The 17,058-nt window shown below is 39.0% G+C and overlaps 1 protein-coding gene across 9 annotated transcripts in view; it reads right to left on the bottom strand.

The window, feature by feature from the left end:
* Positions 1 to 17,058, bottom strand: part of ep400 (E1A binding protein p400) — a 67,589-nt gene that overhangs the window by 46,205 nt on the left and 4,326 nt on the right. For 6 of the 9 annotated variants that reach the window (XM_028824626.2, XM_028824630.2, XM_028824628.2 and 3 more), the window contains exons 2-7: positions 15,575 to 16,911; positions 7,451 to 7,564; positions 6,894 to 6,981; positions 6,527 to 6,646; positions 3,521 to 3,912; positions 6 to 311 (exon numbers count right to left, since the gene is read on the bottom strand). In XM_028824626.2, coding sequence (XP_028680459.2) covers positions 6 to 311; positions 3,521 to 3,912; positions 6,527 to 6,646; positions 6,894 to 6,981; positions 7,451 to 7,564; positions 15,575 to 16,888 — 2,334 coding nt within the window. In that variant the 5' untranslated portion in view covers positions 16,889 to 16,911. The remainder of the gene's footprint in view (positions 1 to 5; positions 312 to 3,520; positions 3,913 to 6,526; positions 6,647 to 6,893; positions 6,982 to 7,450; positions 7,565 to 15,574; positions 16,912 to 17,058) is intronic. The other 3 variants (XM_051920977.1, XM_028824631.2, XM_051920978.1) reach the window with 3 other exon arrangements.

The raw sequence follows: 17,058 nt of genomic DNA, 5'->3' as shown, positions 1-17,058 counted from the left end.
CTCACCAGTTTAATTTGCTCAGCTTGTTTTTCCTGGTTGTTGTCCTGAGACACTGATGCAGCACTATGACTCACGTTAGATATTTTGGACACTGATGCACCAGGGATATTAGTAAGTTTAGACTGTGAAACTGGGGACACCGTCATGTTGGATGCTGGAGAGGTTCTGTTGGTTACTGGTGGAAAGCTAAACGTAGATGAGACTGTTCCTCCAAGAGATGCTGTAGATATGGTGCAGGGTGCTGCAGAATTTGGCAACAGCCTCTGACTGGCTTGGGAGGAGTCGGAATTAGGTCTTATTAAACCTACAGACTGAAAAAGGGAAGAAAATCAGGAGGGGAGTATAATCAGTTTGGCATCCATCTTAAAAAAATGACTTCCAACATTGTTTCTACAAAGTGACAAAGCCAAAGATCTAAGCTGACTAAGTCTGAATATTCAACAACAGAAAAAAATGTAAATTTTTTTAACATCCATGCTTTTAACTTCAGTTTAAGATATAAAAAGCACCTATGCAATAAAGCCAACTGAATTGCGTGCCACGTTCATGTTTGACCTATAAAGTATGCTATATTGCATCTAACTAAATAAAATCAATTTTCCAAGTTTTTATCAGCAGTAATACATAAATATAAAACAGAAAAGTCAACATTTCTCACATGAATCCTTAGTACAAATTCAAGTAAATAACCCGTCTATGCCAGTCAATCGCAATAATCATGAAACATCTGCTTACAACCAAAATTTTTGGTTGCTATGAATCCATCATCCATTTTTCACAGACATGATTAACTATAAACAACTAACAACTCTGTATTGCCTACACATAGTGCTGGGAGGTATACCAGTTCATACCAAAAACCATTTTTTATTTTTGTTATGATATGGATTTTTCTAACACCACAATACCGGTTTAAATAGCCTAAACAACGTTCGGAACGTGGCGCAGCGGGAAAATGTTTAAGGGGGGACCCTTTTCACGTGTTAGTGGAGGTATTGAGCGATGAAAATGGACAGAGAACATTCCAAAACTAAAGCTGTAGCAGACAATAAAGTTGAACATGATGACACAGAAGAACTTTTGCTGAAAAAAGGAGCCATGTCTGTTGTCTGGAGATTTTGGTTTTAAAAGGTAGGATGTGGACCAAACAACTATTTACTGCAAATGCTGTGGAGCTAAAGTTGTCGCCGGAGGCGGCAACACGAGCAATTTGCTGCACTACCTTAGCCGCAAACATGCTTTGGAGTACCATGAATGTATGGAACTAAGATTGGCACCCTCCACATCCTCAGGTAAAACTGAAAAAGCTAGAGGACACTCGAGTCAGACGTTACTTGTAGACGCATTTGCTAGAGGACTGCCTACGACAAAAAAAGCAAGTGGTGGATCGAGATAACCAATCCCATTACAATCCATATAGCTAACGTGTCAGTGGACAAAGATTGTTAACATTAACAGAAAGTGTAGTTAGTTTACAAAAAATATTTATTCTTTACTCCTTTTCTAAGATATGTTCAGTGCAATACAACTTCTGACAAGCACCTCTGAATATTTTACTAAGTCTAAATGCCTCTTTGGATGGTTAAAAATATGTCCAAATTTTAGTTTAAGTTGTTTGCAAAATTTTATCAATAAAAAGGTTCTATATTTTGACTGCAACTGTCATGCATTGCGATTCCTTCTCTTCATTAGTGCCACCCCCTTGAAAACTATCACTTTATGGGACCATGCAAACCTGGATTAACACTTTTGTGCACATTACATTTTTTTTTGTACAATTCTCATGACAGTGGAATAGGTTATTCTTAGCCAGTCTACAGCAGTAATTGCAGTGGAAAATGTGGTTAACATCCACTCATGCATGTGGAAAAAAATATCGTTGAATACCGTGAAACTGGTATAATTTTGAAAAATACTGTGATATAGAATTTTGGTCATACCGCCCAGCCCTACCTACACATGTTAGGATACCACATCAACTGACCAGTCAACTAAGTAGAAAGGACAAGTGTATCTAATAAAGTTGTCAAACGAGATGTATAGTTTATGAAAGACATTCTAAAACGACATACATCCCAAAAAAAAGAGTCCCAGGGGCCAACGTCTATATACCCATCCTAGAATCAAGTGCCATGCAGGAACCAACACTGGATTACGGACCAGTTCACTGCATGACCAATTCAAACACAAAGCACCATATTGGAGTTGCCACATAACTTCCTAGTTATGTCCTGGGGGGGTGGGGGGATATGGGGGCGGAAACCCACACCGCGGGAGTACAGGCAACAGTGCTAGCCCGGAAACATTTCACCGCATACTTTTATTGTCAACGGTAGTGGTGGTTCAAACATATTTAATAATATTGTATCTTTAATGTAAGGTCTGCTGTAAGCTTTCATGACTACAAAAGATCAATGTGTAATATACCGACTACTAAAATATATTCCTCACCAAAGGTCTAGATTTAACTGCGTTCAGTATTAGAGAAGGTTATTAAATTATGGATCTGCTATTAATGTCCAATGCCAGGTGGAAGGAAATGCAGAGTACATAACTGAATAACTGACAGAAGTATACCACAATGTGGAAGTCAACATTTCTCCCCTTTGTGAATATGTACTGCTTTCTCATCAGATGAGGAAAATTACTGAAAGAAAACATTTGAAGACAAATGCACCATAAGATTCCTTCTAAATAAACTTAATACAATCTGCCACAAATGAATACCTGCACCAGCACTCAAAAAGAACTTTACTTTCCCAGAAACATGCGCCAACTGAATACAGACAGGAAAAATCATAACGCCCCCCCAAAAATGCCAGCTGGCCCACTGCTGTTTTCATGTTTCTGGACTGTGGCACTATGAGATAAACCAGTCTTACCATACACGGCTGAGCAGCACCACATACATGACTAGGTATGCAAGTAGTAGAAGAAAACCACATGCTTAAAGCTGCACACTTGTCAAAGCGATGTAAGCTGAAAGCAGTCACCATTGTTCTTGCCATCACTTTTGTGCTGAGCACTGTACATAGAAAGCAAGAGACTGCTCTGAAGAATAGAAACAGCACTTGATACATTTTCCCCCCTTTCCTGAATACATAGGTGTAATAAAAATCCATTGTTACCACCATCTGGAACAAAATTATTTTCAGACTGTACTGTACGTTTATCATGGTCCCATTTATTTTCAATGCGGTTATACAAGCACTGCTCTCTCATTGACACACATACAAAGACCAAGAGTGTTTAGATAGCTCTTCTCTAATATGATGACTAAAAGCATTCTACAAGTATATAAGAGTAGTATAGTAAATATTTTATTAAAACTGGCTCAGGGTCTCACACTGACCAATGGAGCCAACAACTTTGTGGCTTAAAGTCTATTACCTACTCAACAGACCACGGACAAGACTTGGAATGATGCCGGACATAGTGAACATGCAACAATATTCATTAGTCTCCAGTAACTTTACGCTGGTCTAAAATGCACAATAGTAAAGCAAAATGAATTGTGTACCTCTTGAACAGGCTGCACTTGTGGCTGTGACTGTTTTAAAGTCTGCATTTGTAAATGAGGACCAGGCTGCATTTGCTGCTGAAGCTGTGTCTGGAGTTGTGTTTGAGTGTTGTTCACCATTGACACTGGAGTTAGCGGTGGCTGCTGCTGCACTTTAACAGGAGGCTGAGGCTGCATCTGTGTCTCCACCATCTGCTGCTGTGTCAGTTGAAGTTGAGGAGGAAGTGTGTTCAAAGGCACACTGTTGGCCTGAAGTCTGTTTGGCAGCTGTGGTGGAGGAGTGTGCAGACTGGCTGCATTCTTCACTGGGGGGCCTTTAGATGGATCATACTGTTGCTGGTTCTGCTTCTGACCAGAAATCTGAACATTCTGAGGAGCTGGGGGCATCCCTCCTGTAAATAAAATGGGGGAAGGGGAAAATCCACAAAGACATAATCTTTTCAGATGTGCAATTTCTTTCCTCTGCCTCTGAAATGCACATTTACTTAAGACTTTCAGACAAAACCTCATTCCACCCAAAACACATGGTGCAATAATTCAGAATTGATGTTGGTTCAAGCTTGTTTCCTTTAATTGCATCTCATAATGGATCTGTAAAGTGGTGGGATTTCATTTTTACTGATAAAAATGTAATCTCGCAAAAATGCAAGAAGTTGAACATATTGTATGCTGTGCAGAGTAAATCTATGGTCAGTCGTCAGAAAAGAAAAAAATAAATAAAAGTCTGTGTTACAAGCCAATCCAAATTTAGACTATAGCACATTTCATATATACATTATGAAATGTTCATTGTAGTTTAAGACGTGAAGCTATTTATCTGTACTGAGAGTTCTTAAGCCCAGGTGCACATGCCATAAAACATCTGAACAAACAGTTGGTCTACATTTTAAATATCAAGCCATCTATCCTCCCATATTTTCTTGTTTAACTCACTCCATACAGTCCAAGATCTACTTTACCAACTTCTAAAATGAATGTGCAATATTTTGATTTTGGCAAGAAGACAGACTGAGGAACTCTATATCTGTAAGGAAACCTAATCATAATTTCTAAAAAATGAGAATATTTTTAAAGTTCAATTCGACAAGGCCAATGATATTCTTGGTTTCCAAAAAAAATCAAGTAGGCATAAATCCAAAATATTTGATAGGGCATTGTGCAATGTGTCAAACTGACATGTTCAAGCTATGTAATGTATCTGCAACTCCATGCCCATAACCAAAATTAATTTTGTAAGGTTAGTGTTTTAAAAGCAAATGGGATTCCTCAAGTACAAGTGCACCGACCTCATCTGCTTTGATAAAACCGATGCAGTTACAAAGAAAAACGCATTCTAAGCATTAACATCCCATAATAGTGAGCTTCACCAGTGCACAACTGCTATTAAAACATGACATGAAGTGTTCACAAAACAGAATGTTTGTAAGACTGAATACGCTAATAGCTCCCTTTATATTGTACAACTTGGAGTGCTGAATGTTTTAAAACGAATTATCTTTTCTTAAGAGGATACATTTTCTGCAAGTGTTGCCATTTTTCTCTTTCTCCTGATGTTGTTAAAATAAATGTAGAAAAGATCTTCAAAGATAACTACTGTGTTGCTTAGTATGCATAGCCTATTACCTTAAAATACAATAAATTCGTGTGTGTTTTGACTGATTATTATGTGCAATAAGTGTTTTACCTACCTCTACAAAAAATACTGTAATGTAAATATATTAAAATATACCACACAGGTCAAAATAGAATCATATTTCAAATTCAGCCCTTAACTTTTTTTTTTTTTTCTTTTTTTTTTAAAGTAACATTGCTTTGATAATTATTATAACATTAGGAATAATTAAGATTAAGAATAAAAGAAAAAACAAGTCAAGGACTGAAATGACCACAAGTTACAATTCAAAGACAAAACACAATATTTTCATAAGTAGTTTAAGAATGAAGAGTGGTTAAAATCACTTACGTTCACTGGACGACTCTTTTTAAAGAAAGCACAACATAATGAACACCATTCACTTAAAATTTAGAGTTAACAACAGAAAAACCATGCAAGCTTTCAGTTGTAAAGGCAATTAGAGAAGAAAGCAGAAACACAAAGGAGATCATCAAGAGAAACACTCAGCACATTTAGAACACATTTTGGCATGCACTTGCAGACTTGGTCCTGCCAGAAATATAGAATTCCTATGTCTGTGGACAAGATACATTTTGCAAAGCAGATGATATCAGCAGAACAGACACTGCAGATTTTTTAGACTTCAGGTTGTGGACAATTGTGGCATTGTGACAGAGCTGCAAACATAAAAAGCTTTTTTTGACAGAACAATGCTTGTGAGCAAACTCAAAAAGGTGACACTAACACTACAGTGGAAGAAAAAGATAATGTAAATTAATGAAACGTTTTCACCTCTAGAGTAACACAACTAAAAATCAAAGAAAACAAGAGTCTGAACCGCAACTCCTGTTTAATGACAGCGGCTACGCAACAATGAGCTTAACAAAAAACATGTCATGGGAAAAACAAAACTAGATGGATACAATGGCTAACCCCTGCACAAGCTCCTTGTAGACATTTCTCTGAACCTGCACATCAGTACTTCACCATCTAGCTAGGTTAACAACAGTTTTATGCAATAAAAAAAAAAAAAGAGAAAATAAAAAGGCGAAAAACAAAAACACAAAACAAAAAAACTGCCAGTTACATCTGCAGCCCCCATCTGTGTGTTTCAAGCTGAAAATCCAAAAACCTTTAAATAAACAGCGTCCTTCTCAGCCTAATGATACCATCTGTCCCTTCGGCCACTCATGCACTCCACTAAACCTCCACTTGCTTCATCACCTAACAAACTATACCGTCAGATGCTGCATGGTCGTATACAAAACCCATTGGTAATATCTAATAATATCTAATAAAAGTGCAAGTTAATTCTCTTTACCAATTCAGGGTCAAAATACTCCCAGCAGCACCATACAAAACACAGAACTACCTTGTAGTCGCTCTCCTACCTTGCACGGTTGGCATAAGCTGCTGAAGAGGAACCCCAGGTGATCCTAAAGGTGCTACACCAGGATGCTGGAAAACCATCCCATGACGACCAACTTCAATCCTGGGCCTCTTAGCCTGATCTGGGATTTAAAAACAATACCCGGATAACGCAAACACTCGGCAAAAAGCATTGACCTTCTACAAACCATTCGCACACCTTCTCGGAATCACTTCGAAAAATAAAAAAATAAACATAAAGAACTCCTCAAAATAAGCAAACAAACATAAAGAAGAAGCGATAGAAGATGCCGGATTTCTAGAAGCAGAAGCAATTTACAAAGAAAAACACAACCACAATAGCACAAAATATAACAACCCTAGTCCTACCTGCTTGTGCCAGTACTTGCTGTCTTTTGAATGCTTCAATCTCCACTGTGTTTGCTGTGCCAGCTACTGGAGTGCCTTGATGTGTCTGCTGTAGGAACCAAGATCATCGTTTAAAAACATTCAACACTAATACACTGGAAGCTCTCCTTCCACTTGGCTCAACTTTTCAAGTAACAATAAATTTCTTTTTTTCAGATGTAAAATACTCATTAACCACTTAAATGATACAACTATCTAAAACACAATGTAACTCAATACAAAGTAAAATGTATAAAAGATGTGCAGTTACTACTAGAATGACTTAACTTGTACCACAGGTATCAAATCTGACATGTATCCCATCCTTCCTAAAACTACTCACTTGAAAGGAGCACATAAATCACAAGCTTAAAATAAAAAGCTGACAGCCTCACCAATTTGCCAGCCAGCACAGTGACACTGTAAAGAGCATGTCTACTTAACACTTTGACAGGATGAGTCATTGCAGAAGACCTTCAAGACTAAAAAACCATATTTGAGGCCACATGTGCAGCTACTGTTGCTCTGTCCCTCCATACCTGGAACTGCTGCTGCTGCTGTGATGAAAAGACTGCGGACACATTAGGAGGAAGCTGTGTGGCAATTGCAACAGGAGTGCCTGTCTGGCCATCTTTCCCAGTCACCACTTTGACCTGTAAATAAAATGTTTTGATTTTTTTCTCATTTATTCTAAAAAGACACACAATATCATAAAACAAAATTATTTAAAACCTTCATTAACCAATCCAGGTTTAAAAAAAAACATTACGCATCTATTTTTAAAAGTGATATGCAACTGAATATTAGCATTGCATTAATTTACTGGATCATCAGATGTTGAGAGTTTGAACGGATGCTCTTCTGGAAAACACATCTGACATAGAGTACCTAAATTACCCTAATGTAAAGGTGAAATGACACAAAGATAAATTATATTAAATAATTTAACTTGCCTTTCCAAAACTAAATGCTAAATGTTACACATACTCTAAACGTATAACTGACATTCTTAATATTTATATGTAAAATAAATAAAAGCACACACTGTCTGCTGGTGAAAAGTTTTACACCACCTCCACTTTGTAGCTTATATTGAAGTTTAATCAGTTCAAGTCTAGTGAATAACCTGAAATGTTACAAAAGTGAGCAGTAAACTGGTAGAAGCTAAAAACAGGTTGTGATTTTTTAAGTTATGGTAACCTAATTTTCAAAGTTATACAAAGAGCTCTGGCGACGCAGTGGTAGCGCTGCTGCCTTGCAGTAAGGAGGCCTGGGTTCGCTTCCCGGGTCCTCCCTGCGTGGAGTTTGCAGGTTCTCCTCATGTCTGCGTGGGTTTCCTCCCACAGTCCAAAGACATGCAGGTTAGGTGCATTGGTGATCCTAAATTGTCCCAAGTGTGTGCTTGGTGTGTGTGTGTGTGTGTGTGTGTGTGTGCCCTGCCCAGGGTTTGTTTCCTGCCTTGCGCCCTGTGTTGGCTGGGATTTGCTCCTGCAGATCCCCCGTGACCCTGTAGTTAGGATATAGCGGGTTGGATGATGGATGGACAAAGAGTTCTTTTTTAGGGAACAAGTAATGGATTAACAACATGCAGCTTTCCTGCTGCAATGAAACTTCATTAAGCCTTGAAAATGGTCAGAAGCAATTCTTACAGGTTTCCAAACGTTTGTTGATTACTTACAAATCCTCTGTCTGTATAAAAGCAGTGCGTGTACAAACCATGCTGCTACACCCTCTGAAGTCTTATCTGGACAATAGTGCACTGCAGTAAGTAGTACAGTGCCACCATAATTTAATGAAAAACACAATTTGCAAAGGAGTCTTACAAGTGCAAGTCTTTACTTTAGAGCAATTGCAAAGCAAAGTAGCAAGTACAGCTTTCTATACCAACAAAAGGAACTTGGAAACTGACAGGAACAGGCCTGGAAGACACAAAGCCAGAAAAGAATCAGAAGCGTGACAAGTGTTTGCCAGAAAACAACATCAAACTCAGCGGAACAATGGAGCGGCATCCAGATGTCCAATTCTTTATTTGCTAAATTGAGACTGTTGGTAGTTTGTGGCTCAGTCTGGTATCTTTTTTCTTACTTTAGCAAAGCCTCATCTTTACATAAGAAAATGACACTGGCTTACTTAGACCGCTCTTTAGCTGTGCTTGAAGATGTTGTTTTGTGGGGCGCCTATCACACAAGCCACACATTCCTCAAACATCACCATCCCTAAAGTGAAATACAGTGGTGGCAGCGTAATGAACTGGAAGACTTAAGACTGATGGAAAAATGAATGGAACAAAAAACTAGAAGAAAAAAAAATTCCAGTCAGGTCAAGAACCCAGGCTTGAGAGAGGGATCGACATCCAGCAAGACAACAATCAAAAGTAGTCAACACCAGGGTGGTCAAAAAACAAAAAAATACGAACACCCTACAATATCCTAGTCAAAGTCCCGATCTCAACCCCAATGAGAAGTAGTGGCACTCTTTGAACAAGCCAACCAACCTTAAATGATCTGCAGAAAATCTGCCAGGAAGAACGGGACAACAGTCACTCACCAAAAAATGTAAGGCTATTATTGCAGCAAAATGAGGCTCTGCTGAATACTGATGTAAATGGTTTGAATACTTATGAAAACAGTGTTATTTTTTTTAAAATAAACTCCACAGAAATTATTCACTCTGGTTTTAGAAATAAACTGTTATTGCAATTAATGAATAATTATTAAAGCCTATAAGAGTATGTACATTTACATTTAGGGCAGCGTTTAAGTGCCAAAATCAATTGAATCAATGTGTGACCATATTTTTTTTTTAACTATACAAATGGTGAAAACTGTGTTCCAGATAAGTACTTTACAGAAGAAAATTAAACAATGACAGCTTGCAATTATGCGAAACATTTTTTTCTTTTTATGTCGTATGTATAATGGATAAAGATTTCCACTACATATTTTATTAGTTAAAATATATTTTGAGGTAATTTTATTTAGTTTTTGATTGTCACTTTACAATATTCCCACAAAACTTCGTCTTATCAATAAAAACAAACAGGTAATACCAGTGGTGTACAGTTTAATTATAAAACAACCAAAGTTAACTCTTTTATACTGAATATAAGAATTCTACTGCCTGGCTATGTGTAAGCCTAGTGTAAAAAGTTATTAAAGGGATTAAAAAAAATAAAAGATGATTTTTAACAACAGGTTTACAGCTCACAACTACCATAGCGAGATAACAAAGCAGAACAATCCACACAAGAACACGCCATTCAGCCCAACAAAGCTCTCCAGTCCTAACCTCCAATTAATTCTTCCAAGATAACATCACGTCGATGGGGCAACAACACCATGAACTTTACTTGTGGGCTTTTCAGCATCCAATTTGATCCGATTTTAAAAAAAGAAAAATTTAACTTATAATTGATAAACCTTACTTGCATATTTACAAAATCATATTGCAGTTCAGCTTTACAAGGTCTTCATTGGAGAAGCCCTTTCAAGCTGAGGCTCAGAACTTTTTAAATCGCCTCTAACAATGTTGAGTTTATAGATTTCAGAGCATTGCAATTAAAAGCTAAGCTATCATGGAGCCCAGATGGCAACTTGCTTCCTAAAAATTAAATCACTGTAGCTTTCTATCCAAAAATAAACATGTAAGTGTCCAGAATTGACCAATGATGACTGGAGATGAAGGACTTTTCTTATTCTTCTAAACTTAACCTTTCAGAATATTAACATGATTAATTTACATTCCAGCACCCTTAAAACCTGAATATGAATGCAGCAGCCCTGGGTGAGACTCTGACTTGGTGGAAATTAACCGAATAATTAACCAAAGTTGAAACAAAATTTGTTATGGGTACACAAAGACTAGACCACAGCCAAAGACCACTTTCACATGACATGCAGAAACCAGTTCATTACACACTCTTTCAACCACAGTCAATAGTTCAAGGAGGAATGATCCTGTAAAATTACAGTGATAATATTTTAAATGTATGTTTAACCCAAAACTTTATTTTAATTAGGACTAATTCCCAGCAGACAAACTTCTGGATCACCTCTTCAGGACTGACAGTATTCCAATATTATAAACGTCCACCTTAACAAAAGAACAAGTGTCTGTGTGTCCGTCCAGTTGCTATGTCTCTGTGGTTGCAACAGATTTTGCATGACAAACATTAACACAGCTTTTACAAATCCCATACCAAATGGCCTATAAGGGAGAGTGGAAAAAAAATAGTGCCAAAAAACTTCATCATAAGAAGAGCAGTTCTGGCAAACAGTATACCAAGGCTGGAGTTTTACCTTATAAGAAGCACAAAATCTGTCATTTTTCAGGGATTTCAATTAATATTTTAGTATGATAGCAATCAAAACACCATGAAAACCTGGTTGGAGCACAAGCGCAAAGAGGAGACCCAAACAGTATTAGATTGACCATCTCAGAGCCCTGACCTCAACAGAATGGAGAAAACAAAAAGGGTCAGTCAAAAGAGTAGTTGCAGCAAATTTTACAAAATTCTTGGAAACAAGAATATAGGAATAGTTGACAAAAATGGCACAATCCAGCTTTCAAAGGGAGGCCACACAAAACACTGATTTGTATAAAAAAAATTGGCAGACTGGATTTTACCAAACCATCTGACCCATCTAAGAGTGCTAGCATGGCCACTTCCAAACACCCCTTTAAAGAGCTCCACTATTCTTTAAATTTTATTCTTTAAAATTGTACTACCAGCACAACTGGATTGGCTAATCGGTGGGCGGTTGGTGAAATGTATAAAAATACACAGAATGGCCAGAACGTCTGGAGAAGGGGTTGGAAGCAAACCTGTGTGGTTTAATTTATCCCACAAGAAAAAAAAAAGTTTTTGAAAATGTTCATCTTATCGATTTTTTTTTTATTCTGCTATTTTCTGCTTGTGAAAACACTAAAGCTCTTACTGCCCACATTACTAACTTTGTAAAAGTATTGACTTGATAGGCAGGATGTGACTTTGTGGATTCAACAGTCTCTTAAGTTGGTGTCACCCTACAGAATCTAACAAGCTTTTAATGACTAACTGCAAAAATCGTATTTTTATTAAAGTATACAACTAGCAATCAAACAACTACTCATCACAGATCCAAAACTCGCATAGCACAGTTGTACAGTCTCTGATCTTATTGGACAACTTTTGTCAGATTACACAACTAGAAATAGCCGAGCATGTCAAACCCGACAAGTCTGTGACCACTTCCCAGCAGTTTCACATTTCCAAACTATCGTGAGCGCTCCTCTTTTACTGCCTGACAATAATATGCTGTCTGACTGAGCCAGTTCCTATGTGAAGGAGTTACACCTACAGCGACTTTGGCTGCAATCCCGGATCTTTAGTTTCCTTTTTGCCCCCATTCTATCGGGGTAAATAAAACACGAGATGCCAAATACAGAAGCCTCTGTTCGTTTATAAGGCACAAAACAACTGAGTTAATTATTCCTTGTAGCTACACTCCATGCATTGCAATTCCAGCTGGACACTCATTGGTTGTCAGTTCTCATGCACACATAGCCCGCCCCTATGACTAAAGGCAAAATCTAATCTGATTTTGTCATGGGGAGTCACAAAGTAGTTGCACCGAGTGTCTGGGTATGTCAGACGATGTGACTGCCAATCACACAAGTGCAGAGGTGGGTAGAGTAGCCAAAAATTGTACTCAAGTAAGAGTAGCGTTACTTCAGAATAATATTACTCAAGCAGAAGTAAAAAGTAGTCATCCAAAAAATTACTTGAGTAAAAAAGTATTTGGTGAAAAGACTACAAGTTCTGAGTAACTGATCATAATAAATGATTTACTTTTTAGAAATGATGTAATAAGACAGACAAACATATAAAATAATGTGCAAATTCTGCTATTTCCAAATAATAAAATAAAAAATGAGTAAAAATAAATAACATCTTTACAAAATAAAGATGCACAAAAAAATCACAAAGTTCCAAATCTCAGTTTTTCACAACAAAGCTTTTGAAGCCGATACCTACAGTAGGTAACATGTATGTTTGAACAGTGCAAACTACATACAGTGAAAAGGTATACTGTACACTGACAGTGTAATACTGCATATTCACTTTGTGGTGTAGCGGGTCTGCAGCTTCAAAAAAAAGGCCAGTTTCAAATCCATAAAGCCGTGTCACTCTCCGTGGACACAATTGCAAGACTGCAGGGAGTTAATGAGGTAGTTGGAGCGAGTCGCACCTGCAATCGTTCTCAATTGCTTCATTGGCTTTCTGCAACACGTGATTAAGGCCCACGGAGACAGGAGTGTATATATACGGGTTGGCAAAAAAAAAAAAAAAAAGAAGGGGGGAATCAAAGAAAAGGAGAAAAGAAAAGTCTATAGGGGATCGGCATCGTCACACACTTGCCCTCCAAATAGCACAGCTGATAGAAAATAACATTAGAACAAGGCAGCTTGTGCACGTACAAGAAGTCTCACTTTACCTCGACTGTCTGTGCATGTTTGGTTAAAACCTGCTTGTTCTTCACTCAGTGAAGTGATGGCTAAGCTTCAGCAGGAGTTGGCTCTCAAGGTTCTTGCTGTGACCGTTTAGCAGTGAACAGGAGCCCCGCATGACTAAAAGTCTCTTGCAGGCTGCAGATGCAGGAAGTTTGTGTGTGGTCATGTGACTGCATGGCTACTTCCGATTGGTGAAAGGGAGTCATGTGGTTATTGTTGCTATGTCTGATTGGTGAAACAGTCATGCAGTAGATCCACTGGTGACTTCTCTCTGGCAAAAATATAACATACTGTATATAATGGAAAAAAAAGTAACAATTCGAGTGTTACCCAATGCAGCGGAGTAAGAGTAGCATTTCTTCTTCACAAATGTACTCAAGTAAAAGTAAAAAGTATGGTGCAATAAAACTACTCTTAGAAGTACAATTTTTTAAAAAAGTTACTCAAGTAAATGTAACTCGTTACTACCCACCTCTGCATGAGTGTGCTGTGACTGCCTTCAGCATGCTAAGATTACGTAAATTAAGTCTACAACTGAAAAACTGCTGGAAAAGTCGTAGAATGTTTCAGGGCCTTTAGGTTAACTGACCCTGTGTGAGACTGTTGTGGTTTGTGTGTTAGTAGACTGTACAAGGGGCAGCACTTGACCTGAACTAGAAAACTTAAAACAAACCTCTCAAATGACAGTCCCTTAACTCAGCTTTAAATGCTGAAAATTAAAGCAAAGCAGCAACTATCAGGACACTAATTCACAGTAATCAAATGATGTTCAAAACGTAATGAATATAAACACACAATGGCAAACGTATTTCTAAGAACAATACAAGCCAATGGGACCTTAACGTGGAAATGGCCTTTGATTGTTGATCAACCACAAGAGCTAAAAAACACAAACTTAAGATGCTTACAATGCTGTCTTTCCTAAAAGCAGGATACAGTTTGTTTCTGCTGCATATTACAAGTCTGAAAATTGGGCAAGAAAGGGACAGTCGAAAATAAGCAAACACTAGTGTGAACCCGGTGGAGGCTCCACCACACAGTATAGCAGTACGGCCAGAGAAGGGAACTCAACGTGCAGTGCAGGAAAGTAACTGGCAAAGGGGGTGTGTGTGTGTGTCAGTGAGGAACTCATTCATTAGAGGGAATAAAATTATATGTGCACTCAAAATTAACACTTGAAAAGCAAAGACCGGCAGTGTCACCTTCCATTTGTGATGCCACCTGCCTCTGACTTGTTGCAGTGTGATCCTGTGGCATTGGACTGGGCAGGATGAACTTCTGCTTACTATAATCTGTTTTCACTCTCTGGTGTATTTGTCTAGGGTCCCAGTGTACACTAGTTTGCAGTGTATTTTTATTGTATTGATTAACGGATTATAAATACAACTGAATTTGATACTATTGTTGTTTAAAAAGCTTCTCTGAAAAAGTATCTGGTCCTCCAAGTTTAATAAGGCAAACCCAGAACTACAATGACACTGGTTAATGCCTTAGTACAGGGGTGTGCAAAGTCATTCCTGGAGGGCCGCAGTGGCTGCAGGTTTTTGTTCCAACCCAATTGCTTAATAAGAAGCCCTTATTGCTCTAGAAACACTTCTGCTTCATTTTAGTTACCTCCCTCATTAAGATTTTGAACCCTTATTGCTTATTTAAGTCTTAAACAGCTGCATTCTTGGTTTTTAATTGCTCCTTATTAGCAATAAGATGCAAATGACAAAAGAAACCAGCAGTTATCCATTTTGCTTGTTACCCTTTACGCCTGTGTGTATTTATCAGGCACTATTTGGTTTAATTAAATACTTGGAAGGAAAGAGAAGAGAAAAAAGTGAAGGATTGAGAATTACCCATCTGTTTTACACTTCAAAGTATTTGGATGATATCTTTAGAATGGAAAAAAAAAATCTAGGATTTGAGAATGACCTGACATAGCAGAGTTAAAGCACTAACAAGCCATGAAATGTAATTATTGGTAAGGATTGTTTTCTAATTAAGCAACTGGGTTGGAACAAAAACCCGCAGCCACTGCAGCCCTCCAGGAATGACTTTGCACATCCCTGCCTTAGTATAAATAAATGTCAAATATGTGGTTTGTTCATTTAAACGAATTACAAAAGCACCCGTTTGCTGCTTGTTGTGCCACCCTCTAGCAGACACACACACACATTGCTCACCTCGTCATTAATGACTTCAGACTGCTCCTCCTCTTCGTCATCTTCCAAGTCAAGGTCATTCTGTCTTAAGTAGGTGTACAGTAATGCACACGGCTTCTTTTTAAAAGCCACAAAGTCCATCATGTTCCCTTGAAGGTGCTGCAGGAAAAACAGCTCAATGAGGTACTCCTTGAAGACCTCCTTCAGCCCTTCCATCTTCTTGGTGTGATGTTCCAGACACTGCTTCCGTAAGAGGGCGATTTCTGCTGTGGCCGGAGCAATCTCCTCCAGCTTCTTGTGCTGCCTCTTCACAGATGTTGTAGCACTGGTTGGGGTGTGAGAAGGGTTTACGATACCCTGTGGTACATTAACACGAGATGGGCTTGGTGGGGGAAGTGGGGAAGTCATACCAAATTGTGTAGTGGCTCCCCCAACACTGCTTAACATGCCATGCTGACTTCTTTCAAATCCAATTGTTCTACTCAGTTGCTGGCCATGATGCACCTGATGTTGCTGAATGAGCTGACCCTGGATGATGCTGCTGATCTGTGGAGGTAAATTAGACGTGGTGATATGACCAGGACTTCCTAAGGTCTGCATGGCAGCCCCACTGGCTGCTGGACTCTGTGGGCCCAAGTGATGGATAGTTCCTCCAGTCTGGGAGTGAGGCTGAGAAAGCCTCCGCTCCCTCACAGTGCCTGGCGTACCAGGAGAAGCCAGCTGTACTTGCTCAGCACTGCTTGACGCTAACTGGGTCAAGCCAGCTCCATCCGGGTACACAAAGGGACCAGTGCTAGAAGGACTGCTGATACTTATCTGCCGCACAAGCATTCTTGTATCCATCAAGCCTCGCGTTGGACTTTGCCCACAAACAGTTAATCCAGTGCCAGGCGCAACCGTCCTTTGCACTGGTACTGGACTGTGTGGAGAAGGACTCTGTGGCGGCAAAGGAGATGTGACTTGAATGTACGAAGGTGGCGCATGCTCAAATCTCCACTGCTGAGCACTGTGCTGGAAGCCGGGAGATCCAGGATTGGGAAGCGGCAAAGGCGTCAGGGTGATCTGCGGATTTGCTGCTGCCATCATCTGACCGACATTCTGCAGAGTAATGTTCATGTTCTGTCCAGTGACTGGACTTCGGCTCATAATTATCTGATAATTGGGGGATTGGGGAGCGGAGGGACTGGCTGCAGGGGCAAAGGAGGTTGCTGGTGACTGAGGAAGAGTACTTGTAGGCAGCGGTGGTGGCTGCAGCTCTTCAGGCTCTGAAGTAGTAATGGACTTGGATCTCTGAAGCTGCCGCTGAACATTCTGAGGCCCATTTCCATGGTGCATTATCCCAGTTGTGTAGCTATCACCTAAAAAACAAAAACATTAATCAGCTCAAACCAGCATCATAAAAATGATATGGTAGCAAATCAAAACTTCACAACACTAAAAGTAAAATACATCAAAGCTAGGAGCTTCTAGGTTTGCTTACACCTCCCACAAAACCAGCACATCGG

The sequence above is a fragment of the Erpetoichthys calabaricus genome, chromosome 18 (genome assembly GCF_900747795.2).
Source record: "Erpetoichthys calabaricus chromosome 18, fErpCal1.3, whole genome shotgun sequence".
In the NCBI taxonomy this organism is placed as follows: Eukaryota; Metazoa; Chordata; class Cladistia; order Polypteriformes; family Polypteridae; genus Erpetoichthys; species Erpetoichthys calabaricus.
This window is presented reverse-complemented; position numbering and strand designations above follow the sequence as displayed.